Here is a 14,298-nt window from a genome sequence, read left to right as displayed (position 1 = left end):
TCCATCACTTCATTCCAAGCGGGGAATTAAGTCGCTTTTTAACAATTAAACCGAGTGAATTTACTTTGCTACTTGTAGCACATAAACAATTGTAACGTTTCCATTGAGTATCCCCCCCCCCCCTTTTTTTTTTTCCTTTAGTTTTTAATTCCCAAATGGATTAAGTTTGTTGTTGTGTTTTTTTTTTTTTATGGCCTCCACCAGCAATATTGCTCCAGCCTAAATCCTCAAACTCCAGATAAAAATTAATAATCATAATTAGAGGGTGGTGGTGGGGGAAATACAAATAAATAAAGAGCCTTGTGAGGTTGCAAACCACATTCTCGTGGTTTCATGTTGTAATTGAGGAGTTATCAAAAGCAGAGGAACGTGCTCCCAGCAAACATGTGCTGCCCATCCCTGCAGCCCCCAACTTGAAGGGGAAGAGAAGCCAGGCCTTGATCAGCCGCCATTTTGGGGCAAAATCATCGAAATTCTATTTTTAAGAAGTGCCCCGAGTTCAGCAGGGGAGCCCTCCCCCTTCAGCCCCTCTTTTATTTTTTTTTGGGGGGGAGATTTTGATTTCTAGGCAGGTATTTCTTTTCGAAGGGTGTTTATTTGTAGGGGGTGAAGTATTTTTGGAGGTCTATGCCTTTTGGGGGGACTTTTTTTTGGGGATGTCTATGGGGACCTACTTATTTATGGAGATCTATTTGTCTGGGGACTCTTTTTTGGGGGGGCGTCTCTTTATGCAAATCTATTAATAGATGGGGATCTATTTATTGATGGAGACCTATTTATTTGGGAGGACTATTTTTGGGGGTGTCTTTAGGGAAACTTCTCTTCATGGGGATCTATTTATTGATGGAGAAACATGAATCTGGGGAGTCCCATTGCTTTTCTTGGGGGGTTATTTCTTCACGGGGATCTCCGTTTTGGGGGGATTCTCTTTCTTGTTGGGGTCTGGTTCTTTATGGGGTTATGTATTCTGGGGGTTCTGCTCATTTGGGGGTGTCTATTTAGGGAGATCTACAGATTGGGGGGGGTTCTATTTATTTTGGGGGGTGTATTTATGAAGATCTATGTATTGGGGGACTCCATTTGGGGGGGGGGGGGATATCTATTTATCCACGGGGGCCTATTTATTTTTACATCTCTTTTATTTTTGCAACTCTCTTAATTTTGAGGGGGGGTCTATTTTCTTTTGAGGGGTTCTACTTCTTTTCAGGGGGTCTATTTCTTTCGAGGGGGGCCTATTTCTTTTGAGGGGGTTCTTTCTATTCCTTTTAAGGGGGGGTGAGTTACAAACCAAACCACACGTTTGCAACCGGTTTGCTTCAAACCAGCAATTCCTTCCCCAAAATTGTACACCCCCCCCCTCCTCTCCTTTTCCCTCCCCCCCTCCTCCTTTTGCCGGTGGTTTTCCAATATTTCAGCAGCAAATTCGCAGCCGGGTCTCCCCCCCACCCCCCCTCGGCCAAGCGGTGTTTCAGAAGAACCAATTTCATGGCCTTTCTCCAAGGTTATGAGCCACCAGGGTCCTCGGGAGAAGGCTCCAGGATTTGGGAACCTCAGCCCTGGCTTCTCCATCGGGACCACCTATTGCTCCTATAAAATTCCTCGTCCCCAAATCAAGGAATTCACCCTGGGATCCTCAGGAGAGGATTAATTCAATTGATGGGCGATTCGAGTCCACTTGCCAAACCCTTTGGGTTTTTTTTTCCTTCCTGGTTATTTTTCATGTACGTTGGGGTTGGTTGGTTTGTTGTTGCTTTTTTGTTGTTTTGGTGGGTTGGTTGTTTTTTTGGTGTGGTTTTTGTCTTTTTTTGCGAAATCCCAGTTCTGGCTCAGACCAACATCAGGGCCGTGAGGAAAAGTGGAAACGGTCAACAACAACCCCCCCCAAAAAAAAGCTGGATTGTCCCCTCCTGGCTCTTGGCTGCCGCTCTCGCTGGGATGTTCAGCTCAAGCGCCACCGAAGGAGGTTTCGTCTTATCTCCGGGCCTCCTGCCCTGGCATCCCCTGGGGGGCTTCGGGGGGTCGTGGGGTGGGTGGGGGGTGGGTGGGGGTGCTCAGGCTGTCCGACACAACGAGGATCCCTGGACTCTTCAATCCAGCAATCGCAGCTCTCAAGGCACACCCCCTCCACAACCACATTTCTTTTTTCTTCTTCTTCTTCCTTTTCCCCCCCTTTTTAATTCATTATTTTTTCCTGCCCCCCCCCTTTTCTTTTTCCTTTCTTTTTTTCACTCCTTTCTTTCCTTTTTTCCCTATTTCTTATAATTTTCCCTGTCTTTTTCCCTCCTTCCTTTTCTTTTTTCCTTATCTTTTTTCCTTTCTTCTGTTGTTTGCCTTTCTTTCCCCTTCTTTTCTTTTCCCCCTCTTTCTCTTATTTTCCTTTCTTTTATTTTCCCTTTATTTTATTTTCCCTTTCTTTCATTTTCCCTTTCTTTTATTTTTCCCTCCATCTTTTCCCCTTTTTCTTTTAATTTCTCTTCTTCCCCCGCCTTCCCGTTCTCTTTCCATTTTACTTCTCTATTTTCTCCCCCCCTTTTTCCTTCTAATTTCTTATCTCCCCTCCTTTCTTTTCTCTTTTTCCTTCTATTTATCCCCCCCCAACACTGAATTAATTTCCTTTTGTATAAAAGCCACTCCAAGTGACCATCATTATCCCCCAAGAAGCCAATTAGAAGCCGCCCCCCTCACTCCCTTCCCTCTCTGCAACAGCAAAGTCCCCCAGAGCTGCTTCCAAGATGTTGGGCATGAAATCCAGGGAGCAACAGGAAAGAAGGTTGGGTTGGGATGTTTGGACGTCACATGGAAAGGCCCTTCCTAATTAGTCTGGGTGTCATTAACGTCGAGAACCGAGCGAGCTCCCCAGCCTATGAGGGAGGTTTGTCATGATGGACACCCGAGGTAAGGAATAAAATTGATGGAAAAGCTTTAAAAGCGTGTTGGGAATTCAAAATAAAAATCGAATAAGGGAGGGGGCGAGGGGGGGGGAAAAAAAAAAAAAAAAGAGGAAAAACTTGTAAAACTTTTACGCCAAACAAAGTGGTAAAAACTTTTCAGGCGTGAAGATATCAAAAGGTTTATAACAATAATAAAGAGCGTGCGGCGGGTGTGTTAAACCTGCTTCCAAACGCATTAAATGCTGAGTTAAATATTAAGCATCATAAACGCCAGGCGGGGTTGGAAATTCGAGTTTGGGGGTGGTTTTTTGGGGGGGCGGTTGGCTTTTATGGTTTTTTTTGGGGGGGGGTGGGATTGTGGGACCCCCCCCCCTCGAGTTCCCTGGGGGCGGCTTCCCCGCCCCCCTCTCTGATTCCTCTTGATTAGGAAAGGGTTAAAGGTGATGGACTTGACTTTATTGAAGTTCAAAGACATCATATCTTCCCATTTTTCTTCCTGTGGGGCTCACCTCCCAGCCCCGATTTTTTTTTTTTGGGGGGGGGATCTGCTGTTACATTTCAACCCACCCCCCCTAAAATGCCCCCCCCATCCCATGTCACACACACCCCCCCCCCCCAATATAGGCGACATGCACATGTCGGATGTGGTACCCAAAGCATCCTCACCCTGTGTGTGTGTCCCCCCCAGTTCCCTGTCCTTCTCCCACCCCCCCCCCCAGCCCCCAAAACACGAACAGCCCTTTCCCTCCACGGCCCCGTGAAACTCCCCCACGCTCCATAAACTTGGGATTTGGTTGTGGTTGTTTTTTTTTTACAACTGCCATTCCATTTCAGCCTCGCCAAAACTTTGAACTAGGCCTCCAGTTTCATTGGAGTTGAACTGGAGCCTTGGAAAGGGAAAAAAGGGGGAAAAAAGGGGGAGAAAAAGGGAAAAAAAAAATAATAATGAGAAAAGGGGAGAGGGGAGGCAAAAAAAAACACCCAAAAAACCAACAAATCCCCTTGGCAAGACTCCCTTATTTGTTTACTATTTACTGCGGAAGTCTTTTCCTTTAGCCAGACGGGGTAATTAAGAAAAATTAAGCTGTTTAGTGCTGCAGTCTTTATTACAATGTCTAGACTGGTCGCTTTTGTCCGGGCAGCCGCTGCTGTTACGGGGCATTAACTGCAGCTTCTGACCTCCCGATATTCACCTTATTGCACCTCTCTTTAGTTTTCCTAACCTTGGGAAGGGTTGGCAAACACTCATTAAAGAAAGGTGCTGCTTGCTTTTTTTTTTTTTTGGGGGGGGGATTCCTATTCAAAAAAATAATCATCATCCTCTTTCCTCCCCCCTTCCCTTTTTTTTTTTTTCCTTTTAATATTTCTTTTTTTTCCCATTCTTTTTAAATTTTTTTTTGGCCTTTCTAACCCTTTTTTATTATTTATTTTTCCCTTTCCCCTGTTTTTTCTTTTTTTTTTTCCCTTCTTTTTTTTCCTTTTTTATTTTATTTGATTTTTCCTTTTTAATTTATATTTTCCTATTTTATTTATTTTTTCCTTTTTAAATTTCTGTTTCCTTTTTTATTTATTTTCCTTTTAAAATTATTTTTCCTTTTAACTTATTTTTCCTTTTTCATTTATTTTTCCTTTTTATTTATGTTTCCCTTTTTATTTATTTTTCCTTTTAATTTATTTTCCCCTTTAATTTATTTTCCCCTTTTTATTTATTTATCCCTTTAATTTTCCCCTTTTTATTTATTTATCCTTTTGCGTTTATTTCCCCCTTTTAATTTATTTTTCCCTTTTTATTTATTTTTTCCTTTCATTTATTTTTCCTTTTTATTTATTTCTCCTTTTAATTTATTTTTTCCTTTTAGTTTATTTTTCCTTTTCATTTATTTTCCCCTCGTTATTTATTTATTTCCCCCTTCTTTATTTATTAATTTCCTCCTTAATATATTTCTTTTTACCCTTACCTTTTTTCTTCCTTTTTAAAGATATTTTTCCCTTTCCCCCTTCTTTTTCCTTTATTTTTTTTCCCTTTCCACAATCTTTTTCACTTATTCCCCCCCTTTTTCTTTTAATTCTCCCTTTCCTCCCTCTTTTTACTTTATTTTCCCCTTACCCCTTTCTTTTTCCTTTAACTTCCCCACATTTTCCCTTTATTTTTCCCTTCCCCCCATCCTTCCCCTTTATTTTTCCCTTCCCCTCCTCTTTCCCCATTATTCTTTCCCATTCCCCCCCTCTTTTCCCCTCTATTTTTCATCTTCCTCCTTTATTTTCCCCCTTCCCTTCTCTTTTTCTTTATTCCCCCACTTCCCACCTCTTTTTTTTCTTCCCCATTTCCCTTCCCCTTGGTCTCTTTTCTTCCTTTCCCTCATTTTTCTCATTTCCCCTCCTTATATTTCCCTTTCTATATTAATTCCCCCCCCTTTTTTTTTCATTATCCCTCATTTTTTGAAGAGTGGAGAAGCCTGGTCCCGGCGTGCGGCTCCATCTGCCACGAAGATGGCTCCGATCTTCATCTTCTTGATTTTACACATTCAAAAAAAAGATGAAAACCCCCCCTTTTATATTTTTTTTGACACCTAATTTATTCAAGATGAACTCGAAATGATTCCTTAGGCCCAGGACAAGCGTCCTTGGAGCTGGCGAGAAAGAAAGATCAGAAAATAAAGCCGATTTTTGCCATCCACCGAGCCCCTTTTCCCCTCCCTTTCCCACTCTTTTAATGAGAACCATCCCTCTGAACATCCTTTCAAGATCATCTCGTGGTGGAACCAGGACGGCTTTATCACCGCAGCTTGACGTGGGTTGGAATTTAATTGCGCGGGGGGGCGCGGAGGGGGGTGTTTCGGTGGGTGCGGAAGGACATTTTTGCGGTGGGGATTTTTTTGGTTTGGTTTAATTTTCATGATTATTTCTTTAAATCCCCCCCTCTCCTCCCTTCCTACCGTTGTCAAATAAAATCAGGAGACACCACCAGGGCTGGATTTAAAAGCAAGGACGAGAATTTTACAAGAACACGCTCAAAATGGGCTTTTTTAAAATTAATCTGGCTGCTGGGGGGGGGGGTTTATCCCCTCTTTTTTATTCCCCCATCCCCTCCCTCATCCACAAACACAATCCCATCTCCCCACACCAAAACCCAGGAGAACATCCAGCTTGGAAACCTCATCTTAACCCCCTAAAAATAAAACCCAACACCCTTTTCAATCCTTGTATTTCCACCAAATCCACGCACCGCGTCACCAAAGGCATCTTCGGGGGTTTTCTTTGTCCTGGAAAAGGTCATTTTGCTGCCGGGGGAAGAAAAAAAAAAGTCATTGTGCAAAAAAAAGGGGAGGGGGGAGGAAAAAAAAAATCACTTTAATGCCCCTTGACTGGGAGTTGAACTTGTTTTTTCCTCAAGCAGGAATTGAAGGACTTGACTTTGTATTTGTGCTTTGGAGCTACGAGGTATCCTTGACTCTTGGAAATGCAGCTCGGGGAGTCGAATTCCATTTTATTTCATCCTTGATTCACTGATTTGGTGGCGTTAATTAATTTTTTTGGGGGGGAAGGGATTACCAGAGGGTTCTGGGGAGACCACCAAAAATGAAAGGAAGCAGAAGAAATGATGAAGAGCAACCGGAAAAAACCAAAACAACACAAAACAAAACACCCAACAACAACGCGAAGCGTCTGGAGCCAAATTGAGGGTGATTGGGCCAAGAAAAATCCTCTCCAGTTCTTGATGGATGGGAAGAAACTCCCCGACAAACCTGCTGCTCCAAAGGTGGAGGCTTCCCCTGGTTCAGCCCAACCTTATTTCCAGCCCTTGCAGCGACTCCCAGGAATAGGGAGGGTGATTTTCTGATCTTGAAACTCCTGCCGAAGAAACCCACACCACAATGACCGCAAAGAGGCTTTTAAGAGGGGGAAATTCTAATAAAATGGTCAAATAAAATCATAATGTAGAACAGCTTGCAACGTCTTTATTTGCCACAGAATTTCACAGAGTATCCCGGGGACTCACTTTACATACACAAAGATATTTTTTTGTCTATTATTTTTTGCAATAATTTTTAATTTTTTCTGGTTTGTGGTTTGTTTTTTTTTTTCCCCCTTCCCTTTTTTTTTCTTTTTTTCACCCCCCCAGGATTTTTTTTTTCCCCTTCTTGTTCTTTGTCTCCCGTTTCCAAACAAAATAATAATTAAAAATAATAATAATAATAATAATTAAAAAAACCCCAAACCACTAAGAAATGTATTTACAAACCAGTCATTGAGAATGTATTTAGTCCAAATGTAGAAATGATCCTGAAGAAAATATATATATATATATATATATGGATATAAACTCCCACACTTCCCCCCCCCCCGGATATATCTGCATATATATATATTTTTAGATAGAAATGGTGGATGGAGGAGGTGGAAATAATGAGTGGGGTGGGTGTGAGTGTGAACACACACGCACACGGAGCACACACTCACACTCACCCCAGATGAAGGGATTTGATCCTACAGGGAGACTTTGGCCACTCTTGGGATAACACAGCGGAAATCACCACGGTAGTAACACACAGCACTGCGATTTATTCAACTGGGTGCCTACATCATCATCATCATCATCATCACCATAAAAATAATAATTAGAATAATTAAAAAAAAAAAGGGGTGGGAGGTGGGGGGTTTGGGGGGGGGGGGGGGGGGTGGAATTCCCAACCTGTTCAGGGGGTTGGAGGGAGGGAAACATCCGAATTAAATAAAATGTTCATGGAATCCAAGTCCTTGGAGCAGGAACTGAATGGAAACCCCGCTCCTTTTGTTACTCAGCACTGTCCCAGACATGGAAATAGAAGTGATGAAAAGGTTTCAACTTTGAGGTTGCTTTGTCGGCTCGGAGGGCAAAGCCAGGCTGGTCACTGCTCATTTCACCAGCAGAGGGGATCGCCAAAAAACTGATCACAACAAGGGATTTCCAGAGAAATACTGCAGGCGGTCTCTGCTTAATTTTTTTTCTTTCATCCTTCTGTTCTGAAACCAAATTTTAACCTGTCGGTCAGTGAGATTTAGCATCCTAGACAGCTGGAGCCTTTTTTCTTTGTTTATATAGACATTGAAGAAAAATTCTCTCTCTAGCTCTCTGATCTGGAATTTCGAATAGGGGCACCTCTTCTTCCTCGTTCTGGGAGCACCTTAAAAGAACCAGAAGGCAGAATAAACATCCCAAAGCAATGCAAGGCACAAAGCTCATCTTCCCAGCTGGCCAGAGAAAGAAGAGCAGCTTAATCATTCCAGTTATGAAAGCTGGGGGAGATATTTTCTCCCATTGTTAAGGGTGCAGAGGTGAGGTTACACAGGGTCTTAAGGACCGTGGGGCGATTATTTCCCCCCCCCAAACACACTGCAACGCAGATATTTGAGGGTAAATAAGTTGGTTTTGTTGGGTTTTGTTGTGTGTGGTGGTTTTTTTTTAAGAATTAACAGCTTGGGACTGGTGGCATCAGGCAGCTGGAGCTGGGTTTAGAGGGGCTGGGAAATGAAAACCCAACAGAAAACCCCAGGCTCAGCTGCAAATCTGTTATCTGTAGAGACCCAGCGTGAGCAAGGTTGGAATTAGAGCAACTAGATATTATGTTCCGCAGAAGTTTTTGATTAACTCCAGTCCTCGCCACACACGCAAAAAAAAAAAATTAAATAATTAAATAAGTATATATATATATATGAAGGGAATCAAAGTCAAAGAGAACTCAGCAGCTGAGCTGCAAAAAGGGGAATTGCATCAGGGAAGCAAAGTGGGGAAACAAAACAGCCCTCCCCTCTTCCCAAAAGAGCCCCCTCGCTCAACGTTAACTTGCAAAGTTGCCTGGATTCAGCCTTTTAGAAAAGCTCCTCTAAGACCGCCTGGAAAACGTGAGTGGAGGCAACAACAACAGCCAAAAAATTAGAATCCCAAACCAACCCAGAAGACCCCAAGGAAAAAACAAAACAAAACCAAACGACATACAAAAAAAACCCCACGTAAGTAAAAGACAAAAGCGAAACGCTCCACTGGGTTTGGGGGAGAATAAATGGCATTTTCAGGAGAAAAGTGGAAGAAAACGCTCAGCTCTGCCTGCGAAGTCGGCGCATCTCCCCCTCAGCACCGCACCCCCACCAAGAGAAAAGGCTCAACATGCAGTTTTAATTAAAAATAAAAAAGCCCCGACCATTTTTTGCATGCATCTTAATGCCTACAAAGCAAGCGCAGGCAGCTCAAGTAGTGTTCTGCCCAATTGCCTTTTACCCTCAGCAACCCGGGACCAAAATCCTTTTAAAATGCTCATGTAAGTTCATGATCAAAGTTAATATTTGTCACGATGGTGTGCTTTTAAAATTTCACAGACTCTAAGATACTGTGCCTGCTCCTAACATCTCCATTTTTTTTTTCCCCCCTTGCTCTCTCTCTCTCTCTCTCTCTCTCTCAAAGAGCTTTTCCCATCGTAAAAATTCTTCTCGTTGGAAGAAAGAGCTTTGTAGGTTATAATAAAATCCTTTGAATGCTTATAAAACTCCACATAAAATTTGACCGACAAAACACACGGGCTAGTCCCTTAACCTTTCCATTTACTGCTCTACCTACTCGAATTGCTGCTTTTGCTTCCTTCCTTGGTGACAGAAGAGGACGAGGCTGAAGACCCTGGGTTTGTGTTTTCCTCCTCATCTTCCGGGTCTATCCCTTGCTCTCCGCGGGATGACAGGGCGTGGGGTTGGGAATCTGCCTCCACTTTGCCCTCTCCCTTCTGCAAGCAGCTCTCGCTGGGATTTTCCGCCCCGCAATAAGCGTTTTCGAAGAAGCGATCGAAGCCTTGGGGCAAGACCGTGTTTTTGTTCATGCTGGTGTAGAATCCCGTCGATGCCGGGTGGTTGGAGCTGGGGTGGTGGTGGCTGTACACGCTCTCGTTTTTCATTAGCATTTCGGTCATGGTGGAAGGCGGGATGCACTCTCTGTGCATCAGATCTTCAGCGGAATAACACGAGGCGTAATTGCTTCGGTGGTGCCATTTACTCGAGGGGTCTAGACCATAGGAGACCTCTCGCACGGGCTGCACTTGCGAGAGGTTGGTGGAGTAAGGGTAGGAGATTTGGCGAGAAGGGGCCTGTGGCAAGAAGGATGACACAGTAGAAAATTCAGGGACGTAATAGGTACAGCTGGGGAGGTAGAGATTGGAAGCGCAACCTGCCCTCTCTCCAAACTCAGCGCTCCTCTCCTTACGCGACTGGGAGCAGAAGTTGCCCAGGTTGACCGAGTTAAACATCTTTCTCCTTTTCTTGCTCCTATAGCTTGATGTTTTGGAGCCGATGTGCGGAGGGGAAAAAATTTGGGAAGGCGAGATGACGCGCTATCCGTCTTAGTCGCTCACGGCGGACACGTGATCCAAAGTAGATATTGTCATATATCAGTTTGGAGCACTTAGATGCGTAGGAGTGGTTCACTTAGGTAAGATCTCAGAGGTTCAAACGATTGGTTTGCAAACACCGCAGAAACATTATGAAAATCAATTGCAGATTTGGGTTCATTTTCCCGAAGGCAACACCCCTCGTGAGCCTGCACGGCACAGCGAGGACGAGGGGCGGCCGGGGAAGTTGCTGCTCTTTCCCCCCCACCCCCCCCCCCTTGCTCTTCTTTTTTTTTTTCCTTGCCTTTTTCTTTTTTTCTCCTTGTCTTTTTTTTTTTTTTTCTCCTTGTCTTTTTTTTTTTTCCTCCTTGTCTTTTTTTTTTCCCCTTGCTTTTTTTTTTCCTTGCTTTTTTTCCCCTCTTTTTTTTTTTCCCCTTCCTTTTTTGCTTTTCCCCTCCCCTTTTTCTTCCCCCCCTTTTCTTTTTTTCCCTTGCCTTTTCCCCCTTTTCCCTTGCCTTCCCCCTTATTTTTTCCCTTGCTTTCCCCTTTTCTTCTTTTTTTTCCCTTGCCTTTCCCTTTTTCCCTTGCTTTTTTCCTTTCCCACCCCTCTTTTTTTTTTTCCTTTTCCCCTTTTAATTTTTCTTCCTTTGCCTTTTCCTCTTTTTCCTTCTCTTTCCCGTCCTCCTTGGATTCTGCTCGCTGCTTTTCACCCGGGTTTGCCGATGGGGTGGGGGCGATTTGGGCTGGGGAAGGGGAGGGAGAGGGGGGGGAGAGGAGGGAGGGTCTTAGCCCGAGCGGTGCTTTTCCTCCCTTTTTACAATATTTTAATTACTCTGATTATGGTAATTTATTATGATGGCTCTTTCTATCCTTAGAAACGTTCCTGGATAGTCTTTAGGTAGCTCAATAAAATCCCTGGAGGTGCAGAAGTAAGTTTTCCAACATTTCTTGCTGCAGGAGGGAATGCCAAGCTCTCCCTACAGCCGGGGCTGCTAAATGATGAGTAAATCTCTTATCTCTCTCTTCATCTGGGAGCGAGGGGGGGTTGGTGCTAATTAACAAGCCTCTAACATGGGCTAATTATGTCGATCTCTATGTGCACATCAACTATACATCAACCCAGTTGGCATCCTTGACGGAGAATATCCCATTTAAGGGGGGGGGGATGATCCTGTGAAGTTTCCAACTTCCCAGTTAAAGCAGGCCTGGCTTTAATGACTTTTGATATCGAATTAGTGATTTATCAAGGAACAGAGCAAATGAATTAAGTCAATGCCTAATAAATATTCGAAAACCTCCTTTAATGTTCGGTTAAATATTTAGTGCAGAAGAGTGGCGGATTGAATATTTAATGCAATAGTTTATTGTCGATCAATGGACGGACTTTCAGCAACTCTCTCATCATTTATTCTTCCAGCTGAATTAAATAAGATATTCTGATTAAAGTCATTTGTCTTGTATCCCGTGCCCAGGGAGCCTCTTTCTCTGCCCTGTGTTTTCACACGAAAATCAAAAGACCCACCCAAAAAAAAAAAAACCAACAAGAGAGATCCTGGGGTCCTACCAAATATTTCCCGAGTTTCCCCAAGAATTCTTCAAAATTAAAACCCTCTTCTGCAAACCCCCGGGGAAGGTGCACCTGAAGGACGCGGAACTTGCGCGGTCCCAGGCGCCGGGAGGTTTCCCCCTGCCTTGAAATAGCGGCGGAGGAACAGAATTACTCGCAACAATTGGGTGATAATCGGGTTTTCACCTGGATTGGAAGGGAATCGTCCGTTTGAGGTGGAAAAGATTTCTCTGCCGAGCAGAGGAGGCTTCTTCCTTCAATAGATGAAAATATTGCGGCGCATTTCCCCGTTTTGATCGTTTTCTTTGCAAAATGCCACTTAAACATTTCCCTCCCCTTTGAATGATCCCTTTAAAACACTCGGGAAAAGAAAGAATCCATTCAAAATTGGAATTATCCGCATATATTTCCCATCTCAACTCCATCATGGGCTGGGCTCGGTGGCGAAAACTCCTACCAAAACCTTCTAGAAAATGTGATCAAATCGACTCGCGGTCGATTCAAACAACAAGAAGGAAAGAAAAGGCAAATTTCAGCCTCAGGAGCAGGAAAAAAAAGCCTCCACGGGTGCCGGGTTTTCCCTTTTGCTCCCCCAAAATTAGTAACAAATCGACAGAAATTCACCTGAAAATAATCAATCCCCCCAAAAAGAAGCATCAGGAGGTCCCAGCTCTGCTCGGGAATGTCCCCCTTGGTGCTGAGCATCCCCGGGAAGCTCCTTTTTTTTCGCTTCGCTTTCCTTTATTTAATGTTCTTTAATTTTATTTGATTGTCTTTCATTTTATTTAATTAATTGCGTTTAATTTGCTAGCACCCAGCCTGCTCGTCTGCATTTTAACCGGGGGGAGGAGGGGGTTTTGCTTAATTCCTAGGCGAGATCGAGGGGAAAAAACATCTCGAGCGAAGGGCTAAAAATATAAATATCCTGCAATTCCAGGGGGGAGGAAAAAAGGGGGGAGAAAACTTGATTTTCGTGGAAGAAAATCGAGGGAGTGAGTCCAGAGCGGAGAGCAAAGGATTGATAAGATGAGGAGAAAACACACAGTGGGTATTTCGGCAGAGCTTTCCCAAATTCTAGCCCTTCCCAGGCGGTGTGCCGGGATTTTTATGGAATTATTAGGAAATCTGGAAGGGAAACATGGCGGCTTCGCAGGGAAAGGTTGTTTGCTCTTCCTCACTTGGAGCCTTCCTCATCCTCCTCATGCAACCACCCGCTCCTGAGCCTTTAGTCTCATTCATTTCTCTGTTTCCCACCCCTGTTTCTCTAGGTTTGTGTTGTCTATGGAAAGAATTGATCCCATAAAGCCCTTTTGATAAGGAATTGGGGGGTGTAAATGTGTCTCCGAGCGCGTGTGTGGAGATGGAGATATAAATACATATAAATATCGCTGTAATTCCCAAAAAAACGAGCCCTGCTTTCCTCTCTAACGCACAGTTCGGCTGACAAATATCGATAAAAAAATATATCTATATATAAAGGCGAGAACTTGGATTTCTCCAGGTTCATAATCCGCTCTAGTTTATGACTTGGACGCCGTTTTGGGCAAAACTTTTAATTAAAGTGTCAGCGAGCTTTTAACTTGGCTTTTTATGGACCAATATTAATACTAACTATAAACTAATAATGTTAAGCTATTGTTTATGGGTGTCATTATTTCTTCCCCCCCCCAATTCCCTCTGTTTGCAACCTGCGTGGAGCATCTTCTCTGATTAAAAAGGCTCTAAAATATCGATGTTTTTGGGTTCTATTTATTCCGACCTACATTCCATAGGAAGGCTTTAAGCGTGAAGTTTGGCATCCAGGGGAGGAATTAGAGCTTCTGGCTGGAAAAACAAGATCCAAGCAGCTTCTTAAACCCCAAACAAAGCAGCTACGCCCCAAAACACAAGAGCAAACAGCAAAATAAAAAAACCCGTGTGGCACAAAACCCGCCGTCTCCTCTCTAGGTGGGGGAATAATTTATTGCTCTTGGTAGGTAAATACATCTAAACCGAGCCCTGGTGTCGTTTTGTTTTTTAAACCCGGTTTAAAGGCGAGGATTTGCCTGTTTCCTGCAAGGAAGCAGAGAAGAGGCAGCTGTGGAGTCACAGCACTTGAATTTGACCACCAAAGTGACCACCATAAAACGGGATGAGGGGCTGGCGGCTCGAATTCCTTTTGGTTGCCCTTAAAAGAAGAAGAAGGGAAAAAAAAAAGGCAAATAACTTTAAGACAGAAGCTTAAGGAATCCCAACCCTTCATTAAAACCAAAATAACACGGGAAAGGTGAGAACGTGGAGGGGGAAATGAAGGGGGAAAAAAAATCTGTATTTGTGCTCTTGAAAGGGATTGGGAAAAAAAATACATCAAGTGGAACTTGAGAAGTGGGGAGGAAATTCTGGGCTTGCTCATTTTGATCTGATTATCTAGAAAAGGAAACTGCCCGGTTTATGATATTTTTTGTATTCCCTCCCCGCTTTTATGTAGTTATTTCTCAGGCAGAGGGAGGGA

At 43.5% G+C, this 14,298-nt stretch overlaps 1 protein-coding gene across 1 annotated transcript; it reads right to left on the bottom strand.

The window, feature by feature from the left end:
• Positions 1-7,823: 7,823 nt before the first annotated feature.
• Positions 7,824-10,159, bottom strand: HOXC11 (homeobox C11). The gene is made up of 2 exons (XM_051641424.1): positions 9,484-10,159; positions 7,824-8,056 (listed from the first exon to the last, which is right to left on the bottom strand). The coding sequence occupies exons 1-2, from the start codon at positions 10,157-10,159 to the stop codon at positions 7,824-7,826; spliced, it is 909 nt and encodes a 302-aa protein (XP_051497384.1).
• Positions 10,160-14,298: the final 4,139 nt, after the last annotated feature.

The sequence above is a fragment of the Apus apus genome, chromosome 28 (genome assembly GCF_020740795.1).
Source record: "Apus apus isolate bApuApu2 chromosome 28, bApuApu2.pri.cur, whole genome shotgun sequence".
Taxonomy (NCBI): Eukaryota; Metazoa; Chordata; class Aves; order Apodiformes; family Apodidae; genus Apus; species Apus apus.
The sequence above is the reverse complement of the archived record's forward strand: the minus strand, read 5'-3'. Positions and strand labels throughout refer to the sequence as shown.